The 25,218-nt window shown below is 32.2% G+C and overlaps 2 protein-coding genes across 12 annotated transcripts in view; one reads left to right on the plus strand and one right to left on the minus strand.

The window, feature by feature from the left end:
* The window catches only part of Syt7 (Synaptotagmin 7), a 148,696-nt gene extending 133,901 nt beyond the window's left edge, over window positions 1-14,795 (plus strand). For all 8 annotated transcript variants that reach the window (XM_083082996.1, XM_083082997.1, XM_083082994.1 and 5 more), the window contains 5 exons: window positions 2,157-2,304; window positions 2,713-2,822; window positions 4,949-5,117; window positions 5,354-5,566; window positions 5,987-14,795. In XM_083082996.1, the coding sequence (XP_082939122.1) occupies window positions 2,157-2,304; window positions 2,713-2,822; window positions 4,949-5,117; window positions 5,354-5,566; window positions 5,987-6,087 (741 nt within the window). In that variant the 3' untranslated portion in view covers window positions 6,088-14,795. The remainder of the gene's footprint in view (window positions 1-2,156; window positions 2,305-2,712; window positions 2,823-4,948; window positions 5,118-5,353; window positions 5,567-5,986) is intronic.
* A 2,799-nt stretch (window positions 14,796-17,594) lies between these two features.
* LOC145961270 (dynein axonemal intermediate chain 7 homolog) lies at window positions 17,595-24,595 on the minus strand. 4 transcript variants are annotated; one of them, XM_083081297.1, is made up of 18 exons: window positions 24,103-24,581; window positions 23,879-23,934; window positions 23,715-23,809; window positions 23,051-23,074; window positions 22,516-22,613; window positions 21,981-22,167; window positions 21,452-21,592; window positions 21,219-21,293; window positions 20,931-21,130; window positions 20,650-20,828; window positions 20,271-20,540; window positions 19,859-20,020; window positions 19,622-19,775; window positions 18,982-19,267; window positions 18,598-18,693; window positions 18,306-18,527; window positions 18,080-18,187; window positions 17,595-17,766 (listed from the first exon to the last, which is right to left on the minus strand). In XM_083081297.1, the coding sequence occupies exons 1-18, from the start codon at window positions 24,219-24,221 to the stop codon at window positions 17,626-17,628; spliced, it is 2,613 nt and encodes an 870-aa protein (XP_082937423.1). In that variant the 5' UTR covers window positions 24,222-24,581; the 3' UTR covers window positions 17,595-17,625. The 4 variants fall into 4 exon arrangements, with proteins under 4 accessions (XP_082937423.1, XP_082937424.1, XP_082937427.1 ...); XM_083081298.1 differs by lacking the exon at window positions 19,859-20,020 and having other exon boundaries at window positions 24,103-24,595; XM_083081301.1 differs by lacking the exon at window positions 23,715-23,809 and having other exon boundaries at window positions 24,103-24,578.
* Window positions 24,596-25,218: the final 623 nt, after the last annotated feature.

Below are 25,218 nucleotides of genomic sequence, written 5' to 3' on the forward strand. Positions count from 1 at the left end.
TCGATGAAAGTGGAACGCCCCCGTGCTTTCATCCCGAAAAATTTCCATTTTCGCCATTTTCTGTGTTTCTCTCGTGTGAAAATTTGTTGGCACCACAGAATATTCAACCGTACATTCACCAAAGATACCGTATTTACTCGATTTATTTATTCGTATTTATTCGATTACGTTCAATATTCTTATACAACCTCGGAAAAAGTAGAAGCTTCTTTTACAAAAGTACGTGTTTAACACACATATACAAACGTACAAATGCATGCAAGATATTACGGAATTGTAGCTGTAAATTACAGCTACGTTATACGATGGACTTTTTTTTATTAAATATTTAACCAAGGGAATTTGTTCCTACAAACACGCTTTAATTTTTAACATTAAATATTTTGACAATTACATGTAATCGTATTAAAATTCTCGTTTAAATAATGTTTATTAAAATAAAAAAATTAAAATAAAAAAATTAAAATTAAAAATAAAAAAATTTTCATAAGGATTATTTCGCAAGAGGCAATTCATCTTCGATGCTTAGAATATGAAAAAAAAAAGAAAAAAAGAATACTTTAGATTAAATTTCAAAATGTCTTTGAATCTTCGCGCAACCTTGATATTATAAATGCGCAGCATTCATCTCGGCGAGTTTGACTCGTCATAATGACATTACGAAGTTGGGGAGACGACTTCTCTGACAGGCGAATGAAAAATGATGGTTCATCTCGCGGCTCGAAGATCACGCGCCTCTAAGGTCACGATCGAACGGCTTTCAAACGACCGGACGAGTGACTTTCACAGAAAGTTGAGAAAAGGCGGCACCTCTGGAGCGAACCCCTCTCCTATAGTTTCGTGAAAAACACACGGGCGGCTATCGAGGCCGTTACGAGCCGTTCTTATTGATTGCCCCACGTCCATATAGCTCCCATTAGCAGCATCGACTATGTCGCGCACACAAGAGAACCGCTTACAATCTGTTGAGAACGACGCTTATAGTTATATCGTACACATACACACGCAAAGCTACTGTTGCGAGTCTCACACACACAAAATTACTGAATTCTCTTACCTATAGACTTGGAGGACCCCGCCGATAACTTTGCAAGACGTCGCGTGATGGAGACAAAGACACTCGATGCATCATTGCCTGCCATTTAGATGCGCAAAATCACCGAATATCCTCTTGATAGCAGATTCTCTTCAATCAATTTGAAATTGATTTATCTTTAGCAAATATATTAAGAAAGATCATGATTTTAATTTTTCCTTTTCTTCACATATTTATATACCATCCTAATCGTAATTCAAAATTTTAATAAAATAAATCCGAAAATTCCTTGAAATTAATTGAAGAATGTAATTTTGTTAAATTTTTGACTCTACAAAGTTTATAGTTTATGAAAAGGTTTTCTCTTTCAATGTTTATAACTTGAAAATTATATTAATATCCCAAGATTTTTGTTAAGGAAAAATTATTTTTAAAGACCAGAGAGAATCTGCTAGCAAAAGAGGAAATCCGGTGTTTTAAACATTCTATAAACATTCTATGTAGTTTTATAAACGAAACATACACAACGCCTATTCACACAGATATATGTAAATATTACAAACGAGGCCGAATTATGATGCTGGCATTTTTTATCTCTATGCAAGATACATAGATTATCTTGAAAACAGTTGAGATGTGCATGTTGATTAAATTTCTTTTATTTATGTTAGAGTATAGTTTACACTGTGTGAAATTTTTTAACATTACTTTCCTGCATTTTATACAGTGAAATAATATGTTGCTGTCTATTTCGAAATTTTGCGATTATGCCATTTGGAGTAACATGCGAATGTCATTATATTCCTTTCTATTTTAAAGAATATATATTTTCCGTCTTTCTTTCCTGCCCTGAAAATTTCACAGGCGCTTAGCATTATACTAATGAGAAATCCGGTTTTGTTTGTAAGATAATGCAAGAGCATTATGCGTACAGATTATGCAGAGACTTACATCGAACCTCGCTTTTCGTATAAAGGGGACTTTGTCTACTTTAAAGGTACAGCGAATCTGCATGTTTCGCGAAAAGAGAGATCTTCGAAGGGATCTCGCGCGCGTCGAAAGCCTCTCTCGTTCTTTAAAATTCTCACGATTTATCTCTATATATCCGATTGTGCTTCAGGGCAAAGATCTGCCGGCGAAGGACTTGTCAGGTACTTCCGATCCGTACGTCCGCGTGACGTTGCTTCCGGACAAGAAACACCGACTCGAGACAAAAATCAAAAGACGCACGTTGAACCCGAGATGGAACGAGACCTTTTATTTCGAAGGTAAGCGTACATGTATTTAATAATGCTCTTCGTATTAATTTAATTAAGTCAAGCGACATCGATTAAAGAAATTGCAGCGAAATGGTGTAGCGGTCAGAAAATTCAATTTAAAAACAAAACAGAATATATATATATATATATATATATATATATATATATATATATATATATATATATATAAATCTCATATGTTTCATTTTCTTTAGACAAGTAAATTTATATATATATATTAAAATATATTTCAAACATAAAAAACAATAAATTATCAATTATATCTCCATTCATCGTACCGATAAAAAAAAATAAATTGCGCTAAAATTATAGGAAGACGCGTGAATGCAATTAAATTTGATTCGGCAGATAGGATTATGATAATTCAATAAAGCATACGCATTTACCTCCCGACAGGTTTCCCCATACAGAAGCTGCAGAGCAGGGTATTACATCTGCATGTCTTCGACTACGATCGATTCTCGAGGGACGACTCCATAGGGGAAATGTTTCTGCCGCTTTGCCAGGTAATTTGGCGAGACGCGTCCCCCTCCCTACTCGTTCCCGCTTTTGCAATTTGCGTGGTTTAATTATTACACGCGGCTTAAGGGATTCGCGCGACAGGATACGCAGAATCTGACATGTTGCACATCGTACGTCTCTGTCGCCTTACGTCTGTCCTGGAATCGGATCCGCAGGCTCTTATCTCGTAATTATCATTCGCAATGGCGGATGAAATTACCGTCTAATGGATGAACATGCGAATCGATTGATTACTTTGGAGAAATCACGACGAGAGAGAGAGAGAGAGAGAGAGAGAGAGAGAGAGAGAGAGATTCGATAAATGTGTTTCTCCTTGAATTTATCAAAATAATTGTTTTATCTTGAAATAAAGTTGGATTTATTGGAGAATGATATACGGATGTCCTTAACTGGAGATATCGGAAAAGCAAAAATTCTAAAGACAAAACGTATAAAAATTTATTCTACAATTTTGGCTTATTTTTTCGTCAAGAAACTTACTTTTTCTCAATTACATCGTCAGTCATGAAATATCCTGTTATTAAACTAGGAAATAATTTTATCGATATAATATTTTTTTATTTCAATATTTGTTATATAACAGAGAAGTAATTTTAAAACTTGTTATTTGAAAGCAACATAATCATGAGTTCAATTTCAAATATAGACAGATGTAAATTATATCAGCAAAAAAATCTTTTTATTAATTTAAAGAGGTCATTTTTATATAATTATAATGTGTTATTTGCAAACGCATATTAAAGTGGAATAATTTCAGAGAGTAAGACCAATTGAATTCTCGCCAGTTATTTTTTATAAGAGAGAGAGAGAGAGAGAGAGAGAGAGAGAGAGAGAGAGAGAGAGAGAGAGAGGGAGGGAGAACGTGAATGAATGAGCTTTAATTCGCTAATCCGGCGGACCGCTTAGAGGCATAACTTCAATCTACGGTATCAATATTATCAAGAGAGACAATTTATAATCTGCACGCGCAATAACACGTGGGAGACACGCGCGTGATAATTCTACGCGCTGTGCACATATTCATTTCCCAGGAGCGATACCTACATTTGCCGGCATCGCATCAGTATTTCACGCATCTCGTGCATCTTCGCGTCGCATATTCATATATAGAAAGAATTATATATAGAAAGATTAATTTAAAAAATTGATTAATATGCATTAATATTATTATATAAATTATATATATGTATTATATAAATAAATAATTTATACATAAATAATTTATATATATGTATTATATAAATTATATATGTATATTATAAATATATGATTATAAATATATATGAAATATATTATTTATATTAAAATACATAATTAATAATATAATAAAAGCGCAAGACCTAATGATATTATTTATGCGAGCGAAATTTAATTCTAGTCATGCTAAACACTTAGTAACGTAACTCCGGTCCTATATCAATATTATTATTATGGAAAGACGAGACATTAATAATATAATATGTATATACGTTAATAATAATAACTGTAAATTAAATATTACAATGAAAAGCAATATGCAATTTTTTTGTTTTCTTTTTTATTAAAAAACAAGTGTTTTAATAGTGAATTAAACTGTTTAAATTCGACATATTTGTGCGATTTGAGAGGCGTTTATGCCGCAAAAATTTCACATTTCTCATTCGCAGCATACGATAGCAATTAATTATTACGTATGTGACCACTTGGAATAGAACACGTAATTGGTACACGTTCGTCGTACGCTCTAATAAGGGGTAAACGTGACGAAGGTAATAATGATAACGTGGCGAACGTTGCCTTCCCTTATAAAAGATTGTATAATTTTTCATAAGGACATGTAAACACGCAGACACACACGCACGCACGCATGCGGAAACTTCTATTTTTAATTTCATTATTTCTCTTATTACGGTTGCGAAAAAACCACACATTTTTTAAATAAAATTAATAATCTATGGAAAGTAATTAATCTTAATATAGATATTGAAAGATAATCCTTCTTCTCTCTTTTGCAAAAGTTCAAACTCTGTGATTCGCTAAAATTAGAGTGAAAATTGTACGAGATAGATCAGTGTAAAATGGATACTGAAAACATAACAATTATCGATAATATCTCGCGGATTTGTCGCAGGTCGATTTATCGGAGAAACCGTCGTTTTGGAAGGCTCTCAAACCGCCGGCTAAGGATAAATGCGGAGAACTTCTATGCTCGCTGTGCTATCATCCGAGTAATTCCATATTGACGTTGACTCTTTTGAAGGCGAGGAATCTTAAAGCTAAGGACATCAACGGAAAATCAGGTAACATTACATTGTTCGCACGTCATCTTGTATCATCGTCGACCAAATCTCTTCTTTGAAAAATTGTCCTTCCTCAACAAGCGTTACTTTTTTAAGAAATTGAAATACGCTACGCATATAAATATATTCTTTTCAAATAAAAATTATGTGATAATGAATTCTGTTTCGTTTTTCATTGCGCATTTAAAAGAATGAGAGATTCGATAATATTCACGATTAATATTCGTAATTTCCAGATCCGTATGTCAAGGTGTGGCTGCAGTTTGGCGACAAGAGGATCGAGAAACGCAAGACCCCGATCTTCAAATGTACATTGAATCCAGTATTCAACGAGGTATTCTCCTTCAATGTACCATGGGAGAAGATCAGAGAATGCTCTTTGGATGTGATGGTGATGGATTTCGACAACATTGGACGAAATGAACTGATCGGACGGATTCAGCTCGCAGGTATCTTGAATCTTTTTTAACGAAGCCCGTTTTAGAATTCACATTATATGTTTATCAATGATGTCTGCATTTAAAATAGAGGAAGAATAGCGAAACAAACATAAATCTTTTAACAAATATATTTTTATTAATCATTGTCAATAATTTGAAAAAAAATATCAAATATCTAAATTATATAATTTTTTTATCCTGCAAATATTTATTAAACTTGTCATACGTTTGGATGAGTCTGGATTATCCAGAATTCCAATGTAATTTGTCGACGATTAAAAGCGTTGAAAATTCCAAATCTTTTTCTCAACCGAAATAAACTAGCGTTTTTTTCTCCCGTTCGATCAAACGTCGAAACATTGTAGAAACAGATAGCGACGAGAAATTGGAGTCCGATGTTTAATGCATATAGCGTAAATTCCTTTTCAGGGAAAAACGGAAGTGGCGCAAGTGAAACGAAGCATTGGCAGGATATGATCACAAAGCCGAGGCAGACCATCGTGCAATGGCATCGCTTGAAGCCCGAGTAAGGGGAACGAAGATTACCTTGATCGACGATAAATGATATTCTAGTCGAGCGAGTTCCTTCCCCCCTCATACCCTTCCCCTGTGCACCACGCTCGTCAAAGTTACGTTAACGAAGCGACCTTTTCCTTTGCTCGATAATCCCTGCAACAGATATCTTCTCCCTCTCCCTTCTATACCATTCGATGAGACTGTACTGGATGTATCCCCCGCATCGTGTAAGGCACTTACAAGCGACGCTGGTCGTCGGGCAGCCGTGCTGATCGAGTCGCGTTCATCGCGATTAACGGAAGGCATTTTCGCGTTATCATTCGTTGTTGCGAGTCATCGAGTTGACGAGTGATAAGAGTGAAAATTGTTCTTATCGCTGGTAAAATGATGAACCTTAAAGCGTTTCGGTTCGAGGAATGTTCTAAACGCATCGTTCGATACCATCGAGATAAGCCACGCTTTCTCGAATTTCTTGAAGAAAATTTTTAGTCGATGACGTCGATAGCGGCGCATCAAGGAATGGAAGAGAGTAACATAGCTACGGACGAAACTCAGTCTTCCGTCGTAGCAAAATCAGGAAGCTTTTTACGTCAGGCGCTGCTCTCTTTATTTTCATCATCTCTTCTCCTTCTTCCTTCCCCTTCCCTCCTCTCCTTCCGTATTCACCTCGTTGCCGCCCGGTGCGGTTCAATGACTACGAAAAATTATGCTGTGAATACCTAATCTCAGTTATTCGCTCGAGAACGAGCTTCAATACGGACGAGCGGATGTTTAAATCTTTTAGAAGTTGTTTAAGCGTCTTTCACAGACGTCTCTTTACGGGCTTTTGTATTATATGTTTGCGTCTGCGCGCTTTTGCGGCAAGATTATATCAGAGAATCGTGCAGACTCTAAAATTAAAGGGGCAAGTAAAAGAGATACGTCGATATTTTATGAAAAGGAAGCGTTAGTTTTGTGAGTGAACTATAGTGTTATACTAGCACACGTGATATCAACTTAGCGATGCGAATTTTTTGAGATTCGTTCGCGAATGAAGAATTTGTACGTACAATATTAAATTTTAAATCACTGTGATCATTAATTCAAGATTAAAGGCGATAAAATCGTGCAACGATACGTATTGCCTTCTTTTACTTGCTCCTTCAAGCATCTAGTTAAAGAACATTATTTCGCGCCAAGAAAGCGGAACCTGAAAAATAGCAACATTTTGATGAGCTTTCCGAAACGACGTGTACCATTTCAGCATGATAGACATGTTATAAATCTGCATTCGTAATATTTACATTTACGATAAACGTTATTATACGCATTTTTAGAATTACATGACCAGGATATACCGATACGTGGGCGAGAAACATGCGCGCGCGTTCGCATCACCGTTATATTTGTAAAATTCATCCTTTTCAGGATCTCACCGATTAAAAATCTTGAGGTAAGCGAGAATTGTTATGATAAACGAATATACATGCGTACACATTTGTTTTCTTTAAATCTACTTTTTTATGTATTTACTTTTTATTTTGAAAATTATATCTACAGAAAATTTCTCAAAAATTTTTGACAGAATTTCCTAAAGACATATTTTTAGAAACGACCTAAATTAAATAATAAATATGAAAATGATAATATATATAAATTAAATTATAATTATAGAAAAATATTGAAAATTTGCGAACTATTTTTTATTCTTCCTATTATATATATATATATATATATATTTTTTTTTTTTTTTAAACATATGCAAAACAATTCTAGATTCTTTAGATTTCATCATCGATTCGTATATAAATGTAAAAATTTGCACAAATTTAAAAACATTTTCTGTACTATTTTCTTTTATATATATGTATATAATATTATATATTTTTATATATATTTTTGGTCGTAACTAAAAACATGTCAAAGGTAAAGTAAGTTTCACAACTGTATTCGGACCTACGTCAAACGTGACTTTTAGGATTACTTTTGCCAACAAAGTTTTAAAATCAAACGATCCTCTCGAAACAACCTTGTTTACCGTTGCGTACAAGCGATCACTTTTAGGGATAATCCGATTTGGTAGATTATCCCTAATTTTGTTACTTAACTTTGTTCTCGAAGAGAGTTCTAGCTTTGCTCTCCGATATAATCCTTTTTTCTTATTTTTATAGAATACAATACATGATTGATTTTGACGCAAGCGACGTATCGGTAGAATTATTAAAGAAGCATCAGCTTCTTCACCGAGGAGTCGAATATTGGTCGAAAAGAGCACAGGATATTATAGTAGTTTCCAAACGTTGATATTTTTGTGATGTAGAGGATGCTTTGAAGCTGCGAGCAAGAATGAGCGAGATAAATATAAATTATAACGTAAAATTGTTATCACACATCCCTATACACATACACACACACATAAAAACATAAACCAGAGTGTGCCCCTTCGATGGGCAAAACACTTCGAGATAATCCTTAGAAGACAAGCGATGTTCTTGTAGGGATGGGCAATAATTAGTGAGTAACCAGTCGTTTTAACCATAAGAATATAAGCGATTATCAAAACTGTGCGAAGATAACTAGCCGTTCAAAAAGGACTTTTAAAGTTGATATTTGAAAGATAAATAAGAGAGATATTCTAAATAACAGATTTCATGACATCAAGAAGAAATATTCGAGGGATGAATAAAATAAAACAATAACTGAATGTTCGTAACTTGCTTTATTTTATATGAAAATTTAAATTTTGACCTTGAAGTAGGACCGATAGCTAAATATAGCATATTTTAAATTAAGTTGAATGTAATTGGCATACATGTGTTACGAATCATCAACGAAATGGCTATCAAGTCTCTACTCAACGTGACTCCGCTGCATTTCGCGTAGTTTAATCAGTGTCGATTTTTCGCACGATCAGTGTTGATGCACAAGTGTTAGAATAAAAAAAAACAGTATTCTATTAACGACTGGTTAACGAAAAGTGAATAATTAGTTGTCGAAAAGATTGATTAGTTTCGCCTGTCCCTACCCTGTTGTTAGTTACGCTTGGCTAGCGTTGACCGTGATTACCGAAGTAATCCTACACAAATTTCTTTGTGGCATGACTTTCGATTATTAACTAAAGCCCGATGAAAAAAAGGGAGAGAGATATTTTTGACGGCACTTTTGTATCGATAAAGAGTCAGGGCTTTATTTGCGGGATTACTCGCTCCAAAGAGAGCGCGATCGATGCATCTTACGCATCGAAACAGGGAAAGGAAAAAAAAACGATAATGTTACGTTATACCCGATAGTCTGCTGTTGTTAACAATAATATAGAGACACACACGAGACAAATTCATTTGCGAATTTGCTCGGTACACTCCGAAAAGTGTACGCCGTTGATGTAAAAAAAATGATGAAAAAAAAAAACAGAAAAAGAAAGGACAAACGATCCATGTTACATTTAAACTAAGTTTTAGCGTTAAGCGTCGTTCGCATCTGGGAAGTTTCTCGACGGAGAGCGTCTATATTGTTAACAAAGTTACCGGGTAATAAGCGAGAAGAAGCTGAATGAGACGAGGATGAATGAGACGAAGATTTGGCTACTCCCTTAAATCGCTTCGAAAGCAAATGGACTGAGATTCGACGGCTTTACTTGGAGGATACGATGTATTTCATATCTTTGTCCGCTCAATTGTCCTTTTTTAATTAGTTAGTTTTTTCAAATTACAATCGCAATAGTGATGATTAATGATAAAAGTAAAAATATTAATATTTTTTTTACGCATGCAGGAACGAGTTTATTCGCAACCGTGAAGTTTATCGGACATAAATTCGCAAGCATTCGAATTTATCGCAGCGACATGCACATATGTAAGAAATTTCGCTAATGAGAAAGATTTCTTTTCCTTTGAGAAACTTTCCAAACGCGTATGTCGCTCTTAATGACGTTTCCTCGCGTACGAACGGGAAATATATCGTAAATTGCGAAAGTCGTGTAAGTCGCGAAATCGCGATCGATTTGACAGCACAGTTTTTCTTTCTCGAGTGTACGTTCGACGTGATGCGAAACAAGAGTATCGTTATTAAGGGGTTTCCTTATACATACCTATCTATCTATCCATTTACCTATTTCCTCCCCTTCCTCTCCCGTCCCTTTTTTCCTGCCTTCCTTTTTCAATCGCGACAAATACATCCCGGAAATATTTTTACATTTAAGCGTTACATATTTGGGTCGAAGGTGTTACCGATTTTTCGTAATAACAATAGCCTTCTAGCGCGCACGCGCAGAAGAGAAGAGATACCGTAGAGATTAGAGAAACACGGAGAGCGAATATAAAAAATAGTTTATATATATATATATATATATATATATATATATATATATATAAACTTGTGCGAATAAATGGTTATACTGACATATATTATGCGGAAGTATATCGAGTAGCACAAAAAAGATTAGATTAATATTTGTATGTCGTAGTCTGTATACATTGTATATAAGAGTGTTTCCCGGTTTACGTATCACGTTAAAATGATGGTATATATACAAAAACACATGGGTGCTTGCTGAAAAACAAAGTTTGTTACCGCAAAATTTTGAAAATGCACGATGCTCCTCCCCTTTTTATCGTTAAAAAATACTGCTGTTTCCGTCGAGAAGAGAAATAGACACGATCCTCTCTCTCTCTCTTTCTCTCTCTCTCTCTTTCTCTCTCTCTTTTGATTTTCAGTTCTTTTCGTTTTCCACATTCTCTTAGGAGAGATTTTAATAGCAATCGAGATGTGTGCAGAATCCACTGTATCTTTTCGTTCTCCCCTTTTTATCTTTTTGAAAATTTTCTATTCTCGAATACGATTATAATACATTCGAACGCAGCTTTAGTTTGCTATAACGATACGGACGCTTTTTTATCGTTTATCCTCCAAGACAGCGATTCTGGCCATATTTAGAAGATGATTGTTATAATGCGAAAATATACAACACAAGGTGCCAAAAATGAATATAATGAATAGAACACGTAAGATCACTTTTTCGCGCGAACGATCACGTTATGCGAATCGCGTATACGTGTTATAAGACACAAGAGAGAGGTAATTAAGGTACGCGCGATTTGATTAAGGGGAATTAAGTGTGTATCTACATTTCAATCTCTTGTACGAGAATAATCTGATATATAGAGTCGAGTAAGAGAGATAGATCTGCATGTTTTTTGCGTTGTAGAGAAGCGAGAACGATTCTTCTCAATGGGTATTCGCGATGTCTCTATTCTTTGAATTGCTTTGTAAATTTTTTTTCAGTCCTTTTACTACTCTGTTCAAATTTTTTCTATCGTATTTTCTACTGCAAATAACACGCTCGAAACGCGGATAAATTGAAAATCTGCCTGATAAAGCAATCAACAAAAAACCATAGTCGGTTTAATGGAAAGTCCAATTTAAATTCTATTTTGAAATGAAATCAATTTATTAGTATCTATTATATGTTTCTCGATTTAATCGATTTTTCTCTCGTTCGAGTAACTTCCCAAATAATAAAAATAGTCATTTTGATGTAATTTGGCATCAAAATTTTTACTACCTAGGCTATTAACATCAATTTATTATTAATAATTTAACCGTGTTAATAATTATTTTCCAAAAATCGATCATTCGATAAGAATTCAATCGTTGCTACAACGTTTGAAACATCAGACGATTTATCAAAAAAAAACGCTTGTCTTGCTCTCTATGTCTCTCAACCAGTATATTTCAATTTGTTTCTTTTCTTAAGCTTTCTGCTCACAGAAAGAACCGTAATACTTCCTGCGATGATTTATTCTCCGTCTTTCCATTCGATGTTTCACTAGCGTGTCATATCTGTCTGACAGTCTCTCATTGTCACATTTTTTTTCTTTCTTCGTTCATCGCGTCCGGATCCCATCCTCTTTACATTACCATGGTTTTAACGTTTGTTATAGACTGGATTGAACGTCTAATGTTTAAGTACTTAGTTTTAAAGCGAAATGTCGTGTGTGTTAGGCGTATTATAATCCGTATCGTGATATATATATGTCGAAAAGCGTAGTCATAGCATAACTTAGTTGAGGACAAGCCGAGGGGGAGGGTGAAAGAGTAAAGCAGCGAAGCGATTGCCGGTAGATGTGACCGGTTCGCGAAGGGGCTTGCGGGATACACATTATATAGTTCTAAGTACTTAATGGTGAAAAAAAGAAACAAGAAAGGAACGAAGACAAGTACTAGTGTATGCTCGATAGTCCGACGTGGAAAGTGTGACGTGGGCCTTATATCATGGATTACCTCAATTGTAAGCAGCTTAAAAAAAAAAAAGAAAGAAAGAAAATGCAGTTTTTTCGTGCACTTGAAACCGATGTTGAAACCGATCTCGAGGCGAGAGAAATGTACCGTGTGATTCGTACTAGATACTAAAAATAAAGGAGCCATTCTACCTTCCGATAGTAGTTCGCTGTTGCACGACATACTCCCTACTGCGTTATCATGCCAATCGAGACCGGAAATCAGGGATCTCGTTCTCTTGTGCTTTGCACTCGGTGAATTTTTCTACGGTTCATTACACATCCACTTCAGTGCAGCATTGGAGCAAAGAGCGAAAGAGAAATGAAGAATTTCTTGGCGTTATATTTTTAATTATCGAGCAAAATGTTTATTAAAATATAGCAAACATGAAGAACTAATAAAAAATATGTGACTTCGCGTTATATTAAACTCTTCAAAGCTTTAATTTGCGCAAAGTCTTTCTCAGATAATATTATTACAACTAATTAAGATTGAAGATCTTATATTGTCTAATTCGAATTAATTCAGTTGACGATTAGAAACAAAAATAATTTCCAAGCTACTGAAACGTTCATCGAGTGCAAAGTATTAAAGTGTCGCTTGATAGAAGACACATTTTTAAAAGCTCGTGATGCTTAAGCAAAATGGCTGTTTATAATCATCCAGAGAGATGCCAGAGAAGAAAGTGCTCATCCATATTATATTTTAATAAATAAAAAAAAGTTCTCGTAACTTTATACATTAGACTTTGGCCATTTTTGTCTAGCTTTCTGAATATAGACTGGATAACATTCTCGAACTGTATGTATATGTGTGTTTCAAAAGTGTTTTCTTTTGGAATATAAAAATAAATTTTAATTACTCTGGTAATAAAATGCTTTATAATAAAAAAAGAAACGGAGTTTTTTATAGTGAAATATATAAATAAAAGATTCCGTGAATATTTTCAGGAGCTCGTGTTTTATGAAGATTTAAAGATTTTTTTGTTCGATAATTAAATTTGATTATCTTTTGAAACATTAATATGCAAATTCATTAGTATTCAGTTTTATCTTTATCCGTGACTTTATTTCTAAGTGCCTAAAGTAGCAAGCAAAACATGTTTAATTGAATTTCCCAAAACATTTAGAAAATCGTGTATGATTGTGCTAATTACAATTCAGGTACCAATTCTGAAAGTGTATCCGTGTTACTTTAAAAAAAAGAAAAATGTATTAGTACTCTATTTATTTTCGGCTCCTTCTATTCTTCGTCAAACGATACGGTCTGCGACAGTGAACTAGCAACATATCTCTGCATACATGTATATACTCGTATATAAATATATATATATACATATAGTAAGTGTTAAGTCAATGCACAATTATGTATGCACATCAATCGAGCGCCAGTGGATGCAATTTTTCGCATATGGACTGTCATAAGCTTGTCGAAAAATGCGGAGAAGGCGATTCGGAGCGGATTCGATAATCGTGATTTAATAGTTTCTCCGCGTCTGGCTTCGAAAGTGGGAATTTCATACAGTGAGCGCAATCTGAGACAAATGAATTGTTTTTGAAGAAGAGACAGAGATAAAGGTATTTTCTTCTTCTGAAATATCCGAATCGCGTTCTTTGTGCATATCCTCCCGAGACCTGGCACTATTCTCCTTTTAGTGCGCATCGCACGCATATCTGTATTGCTTCAATATACATATATACATATATATATATATATATATATATATATATATATATATATAAAATTTAGAATCTCGAGAGTAGCGATCATTTAGCAAATTAATATAATTATTTTTATAGCAAGTAACAAGCATAATATATACTTTTCTTATGACGGTTACACGCCAAACGCATGTGTGTATCATCCTAATGTATTACATATGTTATATATGATGTACATAAATACAAATGTTTGAGCAACAACAATTGAATTATTATATATTACACGTTTTTTAGATGCATTTCATCTGTTATATATATATATATTTTATGCACTAAAAATAAAAAGAAAAAAAGACAGAAAGAGAGAGAGAGAGAGAGAAAATAAAAAAATATTACTTATGTGATACACTCATTCATAACACGTATTCTACAAATTTTAATATGTCAATTGCAAACATTTACTGCTATCTATTTATTGTTGCCGAAAAGACAGTGGTTGTTCCATATAATGCAAACCATAAATATTTTTATAATAAATCAGCGGAAATATAAAGGAAAATTGTTTGTTGATCATAAAAAAATGTGTGATATACGCGGTGCGCTGAGTCTCGGGAAGATACTTAATCATCAAATTCGCTTTATGACTGGATACATAAATCATTTTGGCTAGAGTTTCTTTTTTTTTGCCATTTGATTATGAAAATGTGCGTGCGATAACATTACTATACCGAAGGTAACTTGGACACAATATATCGAAAGAACAGATTGTATATCCCTACAATAAAGACCTAAGCGTTTTATCTGTACATGATATGTGTTGTGTCAATATAGCTTTTATGCACGATTAATATATACATACCCTTATATAATTAAGATTGCAAGTTCTTTGAATTATCTTTCTCTCATCACTTTGAGAGATACGTCAAGAAAATTTTATATATTATATTTTGTCTTAGATTTTTTTTTAAAGTAAACTTATAAAATTTAAAATTTAAACTCATGTAAATTATACGATTTGATTTCTTTATATAATATTTCTTTTTTCTATATATTTTTGTTTTAACAAGTTTTTTAAAAAATTAATAAAAGATAATATATAAAATAATTTATAATAAGTAAAAAAATACAAATTAAATATACACATACAAAAAAAAAAAAACAAGAATTAAATATAAAAATATATTCGATTATATAGATAAATATGTACATATATATAAAACTGTCCAAGCATCTCTTTCTCTATAATACATATTTATCTAAAATATTATCTCGATTAATTATTTTTCGAAAAATAAGTTTCACATATTTGTTTAAGAAGCTAATAAATATTTTTGAAACGCTCTTTTCCAAGTTAAATATATCACAAAGATAAATTATATATATATATATATATATATATATACAGGGTGAATTTTAATGGTTGTGTCAATCTTTTTATCATGCGGGAGATTACCGACCGCAATTGTAATAAATTGATCGGTACATAGATGTCAGATAATTAGATCGGCCGTATGGAAGGCCGGGATATAATGTGTACAATTAAAGCAAGTTAAAAGCTGAAATTATGTGTGTAGTATGGATTTATTTTTATTATTAAAGCTACGTATTTATTATTATTATTATTATTATTAAAGCTACGTATACATATTCGATATATTAAAGCAGTAAGAATACATATTTAAAAATTTAGTTCAAATTTAACACTTTAATGTTTCATGTAAAACTTTATTTCAAATTCCGCATTTATTTTTATGATAAATTTTTATTATTGTTTTATACGCTAAAGATATGTAGCATTTCTTCCTTCTTGAAATAAAATTACGCAACTGTTCCATGAGAAATACATTCTTATGAAACAATTGCGTAATTTTAATTTAAGAAGAAAGAAAATTTTTTGCTGCGTATTTTTAGCATATAAACAATAATAAAAATTTACCATAAAAATAATTGCGGAATTTGAAATAAAGTTTTACATGAAACATTAGTGTTAAATTTGAACTAAATTTTTAAATATGTATTCTTACTGCTTTAATATATCGAATATGTATACGTAGCTTTAATAATAATAATAATAATAACAATAATAACAACAACAACAACAACAACAACAACAACAATAATAATAATAATAATAATAAATACGTAGCTTTAATAATAAAAATAAATCCATACTACACACATAATTTCAGCTTTTAACTTGCTTTAATTGTACACATTATATCCCGGCCTTCGATACGGCCGATCCAATTATCTGACATCTATGTACCGATCAATTTATTACAATTGTGGTCGATAATCTTCCGCATGATAAAAAGATTGACACAACCATTAAAATTCACCCTGTATATATATATATATATATATATATATATATATATATATATATATATATATATATATATATATATTAAATGATGATAATGTTATAATTTTAGGAAAAAAATATATATGTATATATATCTATATTAAACACTATATTACATGTATGAAAAATTATTTTTATCAAAAGCCAAAAGAAATTATCGTATACAATTTTCTAAGTCAATAAGCAGCGTCATGCATAAATTGCTGAAAGCTATTTATCATTTTTCTTATCATTTCCGTCATTTACATCTTTCAATTATGCATGTACTCTATAAAAGTGAATCAGCGTATTATCACTGAAAAACAGTAAATAGTCACTTATTACAGCAGTTATAAGTACAGCACTGTAAATCAGTGATATTTTATTAAAAGAATCAGTTAATAATTTTGACTGTTTCAATCAGTAATATTTCTCAATATTAGTAATATTTCGTTCGTTATTGTCAGTAATATTAAATTACAATTCATCTCTCTACCTGTTTCATATAAACTTAAAAATTTTATTTATATTTACTAAATATTTATTATATTAAAAATTTTATTTTATTTATATATTACATGCATATTGAACTTGTTATTTTAAATAAATAACGAACGAATAATTTTCATTAAGTCGCCAGACATTTATTTGTCCGACTTATAAAGATCGATTTAATATCTGAAGCCTCTCTATTGAGATTGTATCAAATAATTAAATCGAAGTAATACTTCTAATTTTAAATGTCGCTTTTTGCAAACTTTATATAATTCTTATGACTAAAATTAAATACGAGAGAGATAGCGATCATAGCGGTAAACGAACGAACTAGCGATTACTGGTTTTACAGTAAAATTTACTGGTTTTACAGTAAATTTTATTTTAACTGACCATAATCAGTGAGATATAAGATAAAATAACAAAAAAGTAAGCGTTTCCACTGAAGATCAGTAAAATACTCACTGATTCTCAGTGAAATCTTATTTTACTGTTTAAATTAGTGATATTTTCACTGATTCACTTTTAGAGAGTATGCTTTACTGAATTCCATTAGAATTTGGATATAAATTTGTTCCCTCCTTACCGCGAATATCAAAGTCCTCCTCGTCTTAATCGATAGCTAATGCTCCGTCTATCTATTCAAATGTCAATGATTGCATATTATTTGTGGCAAGAAACACAAATTTCACGATATATGTATAGGATATTTTATAAATATGGAGAAATGGAATGCATAACAAATCTGATGTGAAGAAGGTATTGTATTTATTTCTTTCTTTCTTCAAAAACACTTGTTAAGATGACATGTTGATTACATTAGTGTAACCCAGAAGTTCCGTGACAGTATTAGCAAGTTTAAAGGAGACGTTCTTCATCAAAAGTCGACTTTTGATTCCGGCGTTTTGTAGCGCCAAGTGATACAGATCAGCATAAAACTGTTGGAAAAGACATCCTTCAGTCAGTTATATTTTATGATTTTTTTTTAAATGTATTATCTTTTCGATTCGAGATATGTCAGGGAAATTTTGTATTGGCTTACATATTAATCTTTCTTAAAATTTAGATGCAGAGTAAGCTATATAATTTAATTTTTATGAGATTATATATTTCTTTAATCATCTTTGCTCATGATGTGTACATAATTATATTTTCTGAATTGTTTTTGAACGGATCGATTTATCTTTGAAATAATTAAAGATCGAATGATTGACGTAGTGCTTTAATATTTTTTAAATTAAATGTATTTACCTTTGAATTTTCACCATCCAGAGGTACATCGGAAAATTCTGAACTTACTTCGGTACAGGATACTGTCATTGTTCGCGAGGGAGTTACCAAAAGAGTCAAATTTGTTCGCTAGAAAAAAGTAAAAATAAGATCGTCTCTTTATCCTTCTGTTTTTATTATGTATCCTGCTGCTCGAACGGGAATAGTTGTAACAATGAATCGTTCGACAAACAATTAAAGGCTCTACCTCTTTCGCAACGCATCCATGATGTTCTTTGAATTGTATCACAATTTCTCTGGAATTTCGACTAGCATTCCAGCGTGACCAAGAGAATGTATACGTTGTGCAAAGCATAGCGATACATTCTCGCAAGTGCTTCTCCGTTGCCGGATGCTTTACTGGCAGAGCCTTTACATAACTAAAGGCATCTCGCTCTGGAAACAGGTCACATCCAGCATTACGCATCTTCTGTAGAAGAAAAATGTTTGGTGTTAATAAAAAGAAGATAGAAAGAGAGAAGGAGAAATAGAGAGATTACCTCAATCAAGAGATATAATTTCATATATTCCCCAATCATTTCTTTGAGCGCCGTCGACATACCGCCAGCCAGCGAATTTAGACAGATCAAGTCCTCCTACGAAAACTGAACGATATTATTGAATTCATTGTAATATAATTTACATTTTATCTTGAGAAGTAGTAACGTTCGCGATTTTATTAAGATGTATTTTTAAAAATATGAGAATATCTTGCACGTACACGTAAAAAAATATATACAAACATATATAAGAAGGTATTAACGTATTTTGTATTATTGTTTTATATCGTTATCGTTTTTCTTTTTTTATTGAGAATTTTTATCTAGTCATCTTCTCTACATATGAACGTTATTTGATCAAACTAAATTCATAGAATTGAATACCCTGACGATAAATTCTGCTTGAATGATGGCACCGGATATATTAAGCACAACTCCGCCGCGCGCGTTTCTGCCCATTTCGGGCTTGAGCTCCCAACTTTGAAAAGGGATGTTGACGAACTTGAGGGTAGCGAGGCCATGGATGCCCAGTCTGCCAGTTCTAAACGTGATAGTTTGCTTCTCCTCGTTGTACTTGATATCGTGCACGTCCTGCGTGGACCATAACTTTTTCTCGGGTATCCAGTGCGCCACTAATGGCGGTTCAAACCAAATAATAGAACTGGGAAGTCTGAAGAAAAGAATACGCACGCGATTAGTAATCAATCTGAAAATGAGAAAGAAATTGGACGCGAGTGAGGCTTTGATCTTGATCCTCTCAAGAAAATTTTATCCAAATTAATTTTTATCATTTTCTTCCTTCTAAAGAAGTGACCTGTCTATAAGAGAACTTTTCATGTGTCTAGCCATTGTATCAAATTTCTTAATAATTACTTTTTAAGTGATTCATCTATTCCACAATTTCGCTTGTTACATTATAATAAAATCTTGCTTGTAACAAGATTACGAGGGATTTATTAGCTTATGAAAGAGATACTCTGAGAAAGGATAATAAGTTTGTTGGAAACTGTGTTATAGAACATACTTCAAAGTTACCAGAACCAGCGCCTCCATCGCAGTCTCCAGAGCTTTCATCTCTGCTTCGATCACTTCCGGTGTTCTTTCAGAATCAGGCGCCGGCGGTGGCGCCTTATATGGTTTACAGAATGGTACGAATTTCAATTTCTTGGGAATTTGTACTGCAAAGAAGATGAATTTTAAATATGAAAAGATATATTTATAAATATAATAATTATCTGGAATTAGAATAATCATTAGTTACATGTCGTAAGCATGATATCTTTGATCATGTCCTTTGGTTGCGGCGGCTGATAAACTAAATCGATATGCAATATACCGCCGAGTATCCTGTATTTTCGCAAATTTATTTCCGTTTTCTCGCATCGCGTAAACAGTAATTTTCTAATTTCCTTTCGCGATTCGTCTGTAAGGAAGGGAAACAATAATATATTTTTCTTTTCGTCATATTAACGACTTCGATTGTCCACAGAATATTAATAATAATTCCGTGATATTATAAATAAATTTTACAACAAATCGAAAAGATCTCTGGGTTATTTAGTCCTATCTTTAACATAAAATAAAAAGAAAAAATTGTGTAATGAAATTAAAAAGAATTCGTGACGCATCAAAATAAGCATGTTCGTAGATTGGAAATACAGAGATTCTTGTACCCTCTCTCTGTAAAATTATCTCGTCCGGTGTAGGTAAATACGGTAGCTGTTCCGTTTCCTGTTCTGGTTCTGGACGCTTTGCTCCCGGCGCACCCGCTTTCTTTTGTTGCTTCCCTTTCCTCTCGGGTTTCGTGGGCACCTGGACCGGTGGGTTCTCTATTCTCTCGAGTATAGCTTTTTTCTCTTCCAGTCGCAAGTAACGGCCTTCGACCTGATCCTCGCGTATCTTCAATTTTGCATCATACTCGTTTTGGCAGAAAGAAAGAAAATCTGAAATATTCACGTAAGAAGAAGATCCAAGTCACAGAGATGAAAGTATGTCTATAGTATTCGCGTAATAAATACATAAATATCGACAATATTTGCAGTCTATACATACCTATATCATACATGCTTTCGTATTCGTCTGGCAATCTTGGCACGACATACGAGATCGCGCAATCGGAATTGTAATCGTGATTTAGCCACAAGACCCGAATCGCCATGCAGTAGCAATCGATGTCGAGAGGCATCTTGACGGTCAATTCCAACTCCTCGAAATGCACTTCGATCGGTTTTCTATCGAAAAATACGAGCGATCATTATTCCAACTAAACTGACATACGTCTATACACGTGGAGAAGCAAATAGATAAATGTATCCGCGATCGTCGACACGTGCCGATCTTTATCGGTGACCTGTTTAAGTCCGATGGGCAATTTTATCAAAGCCCAAACGCAGTAAATAATCTGATCGGAGGCGTTGGTATATCTCGCCGTTTTTATACCCTCGCGAATCATGTCCCTCTCTATTTCACGCAGGAGAGAGTAACACGCCGCGTTTGTCCATTCTCGAAGCTTGTCTCGGAATCGTTGTCTGATCTGTGCAAAATACAGAATGATGCGAATGACTTTTGAACGATCACTTTATGAAAAGTGAAAACCACAGCAAGTTGATCGATCGACTCACCATCTCGCATTCGTCTATGTAATCGGACGGTCTCGTTACAGAAAATCGTATTATCTCATCGAGTCTCGTTAAAAGCTATAAAGAAGATTTTACTCTCGTACAACTGGCAGAAAGAATGTTTCATTCACAAATTAACAGCGAGCGGAAATGTCTACTTGCACACTTTGACAAATTAAATGACGTAATATTTAATTACGTTACTGATTGTCTCAATCGTATGAAGATTCACGTACGCTGATGATAATATTGTATCTCACGATGAAATTGTTCATGTTAACTTTCTCATCCTCCATGGACCATAAAAATATATAGGTATTCATTTCGGATAAGCTCCCGGGGTCTGGCAATCCGTCGCATGTCATATATCTGAGCCACTATAAACAATTATTCCATTATAATGATGTTCTATCACGTGATCGTATATATAAAAGCCTATTTATATAATCTAAATTTAATTCTTATATTTAATTTTACAATTCAACAACCAAAAATAACCTTTTTCACAATTTAAATCGCAAATTTCTTTGTATTGTAATATGCAGAAATTTGCAGGAATCGTATTTAGTAAAAAAACTGCTGAAAACTAATTATTTTTTTTTTCTTGTTGAACCATGTCATTAATATACTCGAAACATTTAATATGTGCTAGCAAATCAACGTAAAAGTATATGAAAAACATATATACATATGTATATATTATATAACAATATTAACAGCATATATTGTATAACAATAAATATAACAAAAGAACAAGGTATTTACATTTTCTTCTTCTTCGGTGGCAGCTACGTATTTTGCAAACGCATCTTTATAATTGCGAAGCACACATTGCGTCTCCTCCAATTGAACTTTACGCATCTGAGCCTCCTGTTCCTCGAGTAACGCTTGTCTCTCCATATTGTACTTTTCCATGCGAATTTCCTCATGCATGTCTTTAATCATCTGCGTTCTTTTCAAGATACTTTGCGTTAATATATTAATAAAAAAAAACCTAAACTCTAAAGGCTCAAAGTGTCATATTTTATCAATTGACAACAAATTGTTGGTATGATAGATTAATCTGTTTTTAGATAATCTGTGAGAATTTTTTTTCGAATCGATTCATATAATGTCGCGAATTGATGCAAAATTAGTCGGGATAATAAAGTCGGAAAGTTTTTTTAGATTAACTTGACTTGATTTAAATTCAGGACTAAATAAGTATTGATTATACACGCGCTTTTACATCCAGTATTTTATGCATTAAATAATTTAAACTTGCTCCCTCTTCTTTTGTGTATCATTGAATAGCTTTTACCTAATTTTCTCGGCTTCAGCAGCTGCGTTTGCCGCCTGTTCTTTCTCCAACGCTGTGCGTGCTTTCTTCGTCATTATTTCAACTTCTAGAAGCTTGGGCTAAATCGATCGTATGATAATATATCTTTCCTTTAATAATATGATTACGTGAAAAATATGATCGATACCTGAAAACATGACAGTTTATTTATGATATTTTCCAATATCTTTTTGATATTATTAAAAGATATTTTTAAAAGATTGAATAAAAATTGAATGCAATATACTTTATATATAATTAAAAAATACTAAATAGTATTAGAATATAATATCACAATTAAAGTAACAATAAAATTATCTTCTTAGTCTTAATTTTTTCGTTTAATGATAAAAAGTATACAACTAATATTAAATCAAAAATCTATATGATTTCCTGTTTGCTGATGTTAGTCGAAATTGTAGATATATTAATTAATGTAGCATAAATTTAAGAATAAAGAAGGCATTTGCATTGTGATAGTCGAATTTTATAATGTTTAGATATGTAACAGAATTACCTGTATCACATTCCATTCACGTAACTGAAACAAAAATTTATTCAGAAGCAATATATATGTATATAATAGTATAGTATTTTTTATATTTATAAAATATATTTTGATAAATTTAAATAATTTTGATATTATAATTTTTACTTTTACAGTATTTACATATTGTATTTATAGAAATCATTGTATAATTTATCAGACGGTATTTACATATATAGACAGTATTTACATTTATAGACAGTATTTACATATATAGACAGTATTTACATTTATAGACAGTATTTACATTTATAGACAGTATTTACATATTGTATTTATAGAAGTCATTGTATAATTTATCAGTTCATTGGTATACAATTGCTTAAATTAAAAACCGAATCGATCAAGCAACGTCACAAGTGCATTAATTAATATAAATATGGAATTGTCAAAAAATCTGTTTACGATGCACAATTTAACTTTCTTTTAATATCTGTGAAAAAGAAACATCGAGAAAGTCTCTCGAACGATTAAAAAATATCTATTAAATTACAAGAAAAAAAAGATATTGAAATAATAAATTATTTTCCTGTAAAAGCGTGATATAATTGATTTCTAAATCAATTATAAATGAAATCTAGGTTTAAATTTAGCCCCCTTTCTAGTAAATAATCACAACAAATATATAACATACTAGTGACGAGAAAGCCAATAGTTTTCTTATCCTCGATAATTGCCATTGTATAAGGCTTTCATCTTCCTCGTATTTGTCATACAAAATTTCCGAATCTGAGTTACAACAAAAAAAGATCTTTGTTTTTGGAAAGAAATATCGCGTCTATCAGCTTAGTTTCTTACCTCCAATGCTCTCCACAGTCACTTTTGCAATTTTAACTTTACTCCGAATAGGATCCCTAAAGTAAATAGAAAAATTTTAATAAAAAAGAATAAAAACCTTTTATGTTAATATAGATAAAGTCTTTTCAAACATGATGAAATTGTGGGAATAATCAATATCAATAAATATCATTTTTTTTAGCGCAAACAATCATCATATGATATTACATATAAAATTTTCATACTTTTCATCGGGAATATCTTCGTCAGGATCGAAACGAATGGGACTAAAAGCAACGACGGAATGTCGTGCTTTATGCAGGATTTCTTCTTCAGATTCCATATTAATAGCGTACATCCGCATTATATAAGCGTTCTGCTCTTTATTGCGTCCAATTATCGAGTATCGTAAAAGATATCCTCACGGAAAGATTGCATTATTGAAAATGGAATACAATAATGCTAAATGTAACGCATATAATGCTAAATACACCGCATTAAGAAAGCGAGGGAATAGTCAAATATAAAATGCTGCAAGTCATTCCAATCGAAATTCAATCGAATTTCTCGTCGATGAGATTCATTAATTTCAAAAGCAAGGTTAATCAGAAACACACGTCAGATATCGCATTATACAGTATGCGCATGTTCGCATACACATGTATATTGATATAATGAAACAAAACACTAAAATCATTTAATCATTTAGTTACCAAAAATTATCATTATATAATAAAAAATGTTTGAAAACATATATATTATATTTTATATATTTAAAAATATATAAAAATATACATGTATGATGCTACTAATTACATACATATACGTACATTTTTGAGTAATTTGCGTAGGAACACTTTTTTATCTCGTGATAATGTATGTAAACAAAGTTAAATGCTACAAAATTGAAAACAATAACTTATTGAAATAAGTTTATATTTATGGTCGATTTTTTTGTATTTAACAGCGAATTTACATAATTAATTTTACTCTGAAATGCTAAAGAAGAAATGTATTTATATTTGTATGCCATTAAAATGTACAAAAATAGGAATAGATGTGGATATATATGAATTTGCATTTTCAAATTTAACTTTTATAACACAAAAATATGTATGAATATACATACGATATGATATATATGGCTATAAAAAATATTTCGGGAAGAATTATAATGTGGTAAAATAATGATCGATATTTAAATTAAATGATTAAAATTAAACAAATTAATCGCCGGTTCACAGATTAATGTCGCTTACAAATTGATGAGCAATGCAAGTGAATAATACAAATATATATAAGAAATATTTCTTTTGTCGATCTTTTCAGACTCATTCGTGATTTTATCCGGATACATTGTT

The sequence above is a fragment of the Camponotus vicinus genome, unplaced genomic scaffold (genome assembly GCF_025532165.1).
Source record: "Camponotus vicinus isolate PSW18456_S1 unplaced genomic scaffold, iyCamVici1.0 SCAF_11, whole genome shotgun sequence".
NCBI lineage: Eukaryota > Metazoa > Arthropoda > Insecta > Hymenoptera > Formicidae > Camponotus > Camponotus vicinus.

Excerpts from the sequence above, each read along its gene's own strand:
- LOC145961270 (XM_083081297.1), bottom strand. The coding sequence starts at position 24,221 with ATGCGGATGTACGCTATTAATATGGAATCTGAAGAAGAAATCCTGCAT. Across the intron at positions 23,075-23,714 it reads TATTGGCTTTCTCGTCACTA|TTACGTGAATGGAATGTGAT; the intron begins GTATGTTATATA and ends TTTTTGTTTCAG. Across the intron at positions 20,541-20,649 it reads CGAAAGCATGTATGATATAG|ATTTTCTTTCTTTCTGCCAA; the intron begins GTATGTATAGAC and ends TGAATATTTCAG.